General features: G+C 31.1%; 1 protein-coding gene across 7 annotated transcripts in view; it reads left to right on the top strand.

Annotated features, from left to right (window-relative positions):
* Positions 1-7,500, top strand: part of Ih (hyperpolarization activated cyclic nucleotide gated potassium channel Ih) — a 157,281-nt gene that overhangs the window by 7,604 nt on the left and 142,177 nt on the right. For all 7 annotated transcript variants that reach the window (XR_011041209.1, XM_068359003.1, XM_068359005.1 and 4 more), the window contains exon 2: positions 3,943-4,079. Coding sequence is in view for 6 of the 7 variants with exons in the window: in XM_068359003.1 (XP_068215104.1) it covers positions 3,943-4,079 (137 nt within the window). In the remaining variant the exon portion in view is untranslated. The remainder of the gene's footprint in view (positions 1-3,942; positions 4,080-7,500) is intronic.

Here is a 7,500-nt window from a genome sequence, read left to right as displayed (position 1 = left end):
ATTTTGTGGTAAATGATTTTACTCCACAATATACAGCGCTCTCTCGATTCCCCCGATAATAAGAAATTACGAGGCCCTGCCTAAATTTTAACGTATTTTAATAAAAAATAATTTTCCAGATATACTTATCGAAGGATTAGAATGAGATTACTCTAATTTTCAGGTATACTTTTCGAAGGATTAGAAAAATCACAATATTCACAGAACGATTTGTCATTGATTATGTGCGGTTCTATCGATTTGTCTCATGTCAATTTCAAGAGTTGACTCTTCAGAGGTGGATGATGTGAAACTCTACGGGGATATAATTACAAATTTCACTAAGCGTAACTATTTTCTCCTTATATTGATTTATTTCAGTCATCTTATATGGCAGTGAGCAGTCATTTGTTTATTTAATATCTACAATAAAATTATTTAATTCTCATTTTTGTCTCTAGAATTGTAAGGACGGATATTATATCATTATTTTACATTCTAGTTGACATTGGCAATTGCTGCTGCAAACATACACTCATGTTAATTTTCCTAAGTATATATATATATATATATATATATATATATATATATATATATATATATATATATATATATATATATATATATATTGCCAATTGCTGTTGTAAACTTACACTCATGTTAATATTTTTGAATATACATATATATATACTGTATATGTATATATATATATATATATATATATATATATATATATATATATATATATATGTATGTATGTATGTATGTATGTGTCATTTGTCTCCATCCTTTTTCCAATTTTATGTGGGGTCGATGTTTCTGGCCAGCGTTCTCCATCTATCTCTGTCCCACACTTTATCATACACACACACACACACACACACACACACACACACATATATATATATATATACATATATATATATATATATATATATATATATATATATATATATATATATATATGTATATATATATATATGTGTGTGTGTGTGTGTTGTGTGTGTGTGTGGGTGGGTGGGTGGGTGGGTGGGTGGGTGTGTGCGTGTGTGTGTGTGTGTATATATATATATATATATATATATATATATATATATATATATATATATATATATATATATATTCAAATAAGCCATATATTTTGATACTTTAATGTTTGGATTCTCTCATGTACATTGGGATCAAAGACCCAAGGGGGAACCAACTCATAGACGATAGCTTCTGGCCGGCATGACAGTGCCATAGCATTTAGCTATCAGACCCCGAGGTATAAGAGAGAATCCAGACTTTAAGGTCTTAAAATATATAACTCATTTGAATATGATAAACACGTCTAAATGTGCAAAATTTATTATATATATATATATATATATATATATATATATATATATATATATATATATATATATGTTTGTGTATGTATATATACACTTTAAATACAAAATTATAAGAAGATTAATTTTATATCCCTCTGCATATAATTTTAAAGGATATTGATAGGTTCCTAAACCGGGCTATTTTTAGTATTTGATGACGTAGTATAACCTGTCAGTCAATTCAGATGGAATTATTTATTACAATATCAAGGTCAGGGAACTGGACTTACGATGTGAAGAAATGTAGTTATTGAAGCACTGCTAAAGTAGGTCATAGGAGGAGAGGAGAATTAGTTGTAGGTAAAGTTCGAGCAGGCACAAAAATAACAGAGGAGACATGCTTGTACAATTTACTGAAAGAAACAATCTTAAAATTATAAAGACTTTTTTTTTTCTTTATAAAAAGAATAAAAAAATGGACATGCAGAAGCCCAAATGATAAAACGAAATAGATTTTTTTTCAGTGAAAATGGTATTTTGTTAAAGATATAACAGTGTTAAACAAGTTAAAGAAAGAAAATAAGGTCTCCTGTAATAAGAGGAAAATCTGATGAGTTGAATTTGTAGATTAAAAAAATGATACTTGCAGCTACCTGATGAAATGGAACAGGTATAGATAAAAAGAATAATATTTTAACCAAATTTGTTTTGGAATCAGTATAAGAGATGGGTGGAAAAGTTCCTAAACTTTACACAAAATATCAGCATGAATTCTCATTACTTACAACTCGGAAATCTTTATCATTATATTAATTCTCAAAAATGGAAACACAAAAGACGTGAACAATTACTGCCCAATAAGTTTACTTTCAGTATTATATAAAATATTTACAAAGATCATATTAGACCGAACCTAGAAAGCAGGCAGGTTTTAAAAGTGGGTATTCAACAATTGACCATATCCATGTATTTAACTAGCTAGTGAAAAAAAAACACCAGAGTATGACAAATCACTATGTATGATATTTATAGACTATGAGAAAGGTCTTGATTCTGTCAAAACTTGAGCAGTAATGAAAGCCCTTGAAAGACAAGGAATAGATGAATCTTATGTTAGCACACTTTAAGATATTTATACGGATAGTACAGCAATTGTGAAGTTACATAAATATTGTGAGAAAATTAGGCAAGGAGACCCCATCTCTTCTAGATTATTGACAGGGTTCCTAAAAAAAATTTCAAGAATTTAGATTAGGAAAATGTAAAGTTAAAATAAATGGGGAATACCTTAACAACTTAGGATTAGCAAATGACATAGTTCTTTTTATTGAATCATGGGAGGTAAGGCAACAGATGATTTAAATAGAAAAGGCAGAAATGTAAGACTGCAAACGAATATAAGTAAAACTAAGATAGCGTTCAATGAAAATGCAGAGACAATAGTAAATGGTTATGGAGGAACCTCTGAAGATAGTTAATGAATATGCGTACTTAGAACAGACAGCAAGTGTATACCCAGAACATGAGACCCAAAGTAAATAGTGACACTTTTGAGTAATTTCTCCATTTTTAATTAAGTATATATTTTGAATATATACCAAATGTACGCTGACGTCACGAACTTCTCTTTGGTTAACTATGTTGACGATGTCGGTTCCAGGTCGTTCAGTACCTCCTCCACCAACCTCTCCCCCTTCCCCCCCCCCCCCCTGCACACCATATCTTGCTATTTTTTGCTTTCCCAGCATTTAAAGAACCTCCTAATTACTGTACAAAAAGAGGAGAGCAGCAGGACTGCATAATTTTTGAGTAAATGGAGACCATGCTCCAGTAAACAAATACCTTTTTTTTTTACTAGTTAAAATTGGATTGTTGACAATCCATACATTCTAACCACAGAAGGTGTTAATTTTTTATTTTCCAACAATTTTTTTGTAAGATTTGCAACCTAAGTTCACGACAATCGACTAACTGTCAGGTACATAATTAATTGCCTAGGTAAACATATGTGCCATAGCATTCTAGTTATAGTATGGCAATAATAATAATAATAATAATAATAATAATAATAATAATAATAATAATAATAATAATAATAATAATAAAATAGTCGTTATTCTGGTTGTGGAAAGGGGGGAATTCGATTAGCCTCTGCATGAAATATATCCTGTAATCCTGAAATATTTAGATATTTATTTCACATTCCTTCCATGTATTCAACTTTCGTATCTTTTAATGTCAGAAATATTATCATCGCTTTCTCTTCGTTTTATCTATTTTCATATTTGTGTTATTTCCCTTTTTGTAATCTAACCTCGAATTTTTAACTGGCCTTTCTAATTTTGTTTGTAAATATTTGTTATTTTTTAAAAAATCTACTGTTGTTTTTTAATGTGAATTCCATTTTTTCTATAATGACGTATTGCCCTTTTTGAGCAACCTAATATCCGCTTATTTAAATATATTAAACTTAATTTTTCAGTTCCTCTATATCTGCTTGTCTAATCACTACCATTTTTTTCGACAGCCTAACTAATAATTATTTAAAACTATTCAACTCGTCACGCCAATGACCCTAATGACGAGTTTCATTCAACATAACATACACTTCTGTAGTTGCATTCAACATTGCACTTCTGTGTTGCAGGTATCATGCAGCAAGACAACTCGGAACAGGTCATACTGGACCCTAAATTGATAGCCAAGCATTATCTGAAGACTTGGTTCTTCCTAGATCTCATCTCCTCCGTTCCACTAGACTACATATTTCTTATATTCAATCAGGTAAGGAGACTCAAGAGGAGCTTGACAGGGGCTCAAGTCTATCTTGGAAGATATAGAGGGTTGTTGTAGCGTTTATGATATTGTTCTCTCTCTCTCTCTCTCTCTCTCTCTCTCTCTCTCTCTCTCTCTCTCTCTCTCTCTCTCTCTCTCTCTCTCTCTCTCTTTTAACCATACCTAGAATATTAATTGAAACTTAATGTTTATCTAAGTCTAAAAACCTGGTGATGCATTCGTGATTTATAATACAGATATATATTTATATATGTAAATATTTTTAACCTTTGAATAATTATGCTCTAGTAATAACGAATCTATTTATTATTATTTATTATTAAGGGAATTAGAAAATTAATACATTTATCGCCAGGTTGTGAGACTATATATGCTTTGAGTAATTATAGCTCTATTGTATGCTTCTGTGTTATAAGAGATAGCCAAGTGCATCTAAATGAGCCAAAATGTGATATATTGCTATATGATGTTGTAATTCATATGTGATGCATGCCAGAAAATTCTGTATACCTTTTTCTTAACTAGGAATGTAGAATTACGATGTTGTCCTTTCTATAGACAACTATATGTTCTAGTATATTGACAATTGTTATCTCCCTCTTTCATAAATATTTCATTTATCTAATGTAGATTGTTATTCAGTGTAACAATTAAACTGTAGAGTGTTATTTGATGTGACATAGTTATATCTATCTTAGTTTACACTAAGCAATGGCCATTGAAATACACTTCGTTCTGCCAGTTTCCTGTGAAATACGCACAACACTTTTCTCTACATTTTACAAAACGTTTTTTCGTCTACTTTTACATTTCTGAAACTTTTTATGAAAATCATCACTACTATATTTTTATCAAGTAAACCACTTTATCTCTTTTGCAATACGATATAAACATGTTTCATTAGACATATTTTACACTGTCGCTACCATTTTGATAGAGGTGTCAGGTGAGGGATTTTTTTTTTTTTTTTTTTTTTTAGGTTTTTTAAAAACTTCTCACCAAACTTTTCAACAAACAGCTTATTTTATTCAATGCTGGTGCAAAAGGTTTTGGTATGTTTTCCAAGCCAAAAACACGGCAATTTTGACACAGGTTTCTGGTATTAAGTGTAATATTACCTTTGTTGGTTAGATGTTCCGGGATATCATAAAACCTGATCACTTCCATAACTTTCCCGAGATACGTCAATGTTATCAATTTCATAAGTTTATACTTTTACTTTAATTTCACTTCCATTAGGCCACGTCGTAAAGTGAAACTTTCATTAGGTATACAGCACCAGAATTTCGTTTTTTCATGATTATACGAAGCAAATTATGCGAGAGAATATCACTTACAGAAGGCAGTACCACTAAGGTGAAATACACAAGATATTAGAGTAAACTATCATTTTTATAATACCACATCATCAAACCATGCCACGCCAGTCAGATTTCCCTTCCATAACATAGGTCCCTGAAATATAAACTACCCTAAATGTAAGACCATTATTTGATATTAGATTGAGTTCTCCCGAGATTTAAGATGAATATGACATCTTTTTAAATGAAGACTAAATGAAACACTTGAAATTATGCTACAGTGAAAAACTATAGTCAATTTCTTTTAATGAGGCGCATTTGCACCGACTCGCAGCGGTGCCCTTTTAGCTCGGAAAAGTTTCCTGATTGCTGATTGGTTAGAATTATCTTATCCAACCAATCAGCGATCAGGAAACTTTTCCGAGCTAAAAGGACACCGCTGCGAGTCATTGCAAATGCGCCTCATTAAAAAAAAATGAGTATAGACATAGTGCCACTTGGAGGCTATATATAGTAACGTCTTTCTTACATGAAAGAGTAATGTAACATTCAAGTTAGATGTAAAACAATAGTGAGAAAATAGGTGTCTGTTCAAACTACTGTGAGAAGTCTATGGATTTCTTCAAACCATAGAGACAAAACTATGGGCCTCTTCATTTATACAGAAGACTGGTGACAGAACTATGATTCAATGCATTTAGACGCAAGACTATTTAGTAACAAAACTATGGGATATGGGGTTGAGATTAGACTAATCTATACAGACACCTCCAGGAGATAATGATTAAAAAACTGTTCTTATTTTGAGACGCATAACTAAAAGGGTTAATTATGAATTCTTATAGAAAATTTTATATTTAAATTATACACATTATTAACCGGACGTTAACGTGATATGCCAAATGTGAAGTGACAAAATACAAGCACAAAACTCAAATGAAACTTTCAAACAAAAGTTGAATGTTACTTTTGTTCCCCGCAGTACAATACCAAAATTGATAAATTGATTATATGTTAGACAAAAGAGAACGTTTCATTAAACACGAGTCTTAAAGAGCATTCTCATGAAACAAAACTGGAATGATATTGGCAGTAACCACAAGAATAAAATTTGAGACACGTTCATGGTACACAAGGCCAAAATTTACACTTCCATCAGACACAAGACTAAAGAGGCATTTCTTACTATTATAAGAATAGAATGAAACTTCCGTGAGACGGAGTACTAATATGATACTTCCTTGAGATTCAAGATTCAGTTATAAAACTCGATTGAAACTTCCATGACATCTATGATTATGATGTCACATCTCATAGATAATAGAAGACAATTACACCTAGGAGATACTGGACAGAAATGACGTTATTATTCGACACATGACTTGAAAGTCTGTTCGATAAGATAGGAAGCTATATGACAGTTACAAGAAAAACAAAACCACAGTTACACTCGTAAATTTCAAAGATTAATGCGACCCCTCCGTTACATACGACACTGGAATTTCAGCTCCTGAAATGTCAATTCCATACAGTGACGTCATCAATCTTTCTCCCTGGAAATTAAAATTTCTTAATTATTTAACCTTTTATGTCTTCTGCACGGTAACTTCAACTTTTAAGGATGGAAATATAGTTAGATCTCTAGAGGGTTCACGATGAGTATACAGTTTTTATTTTATTAAAAAAATTAATGGGAAAGGTCGTGAAAGAAACTTTCAGTCATTTATACCCCATTTCGTTCCACCCTACAAGATTTCATGTAAATCTTAGCTTCAACATTTCTTCATGATCGAATTGACACTACTGAATATTTGTTGCGAAATACTGGATGTAATAAATTATATGGAATTACATGAAATTACTTCCCAAGTCCTTACCATTTAACTCCATTAAAAGACTTTGGACTTTGAACTTGAATTTTATTTTTACGTAGAAAGGTTTACGTGAATTATACACTTTGTGTTCAGACTGATTGACAAAATAAAAGCCACCTTTCCATTTAAGAGATAGAATGATGACTGGGAGAGATTGAGAGAGAAAATAATGTTTCAAAAAAATGATTGTCAATATAATTCGTACTTCCGTAAATACATGAAAAATTATGATTG

The sequence above is a fragment of the Palaemon carinicauda genome, chromosome 35, assembly GCF_036898095.1.
Source record: "Palaemon carinicauda isolate YSFRI2023 chromosome 35, ASM3689809v2, whole genome shotgun sequence".
NCBI lineage: Eukaryota > Metazoa > Arthropoda > Malacostraca > Decapoda > Palaemonidae > Palaemon > Palaemon carinicauda.
Note: the sequence above shows the minus strand (reverse complement) of the source record. Positions and strands in the feature narration are given on the sequence as shown.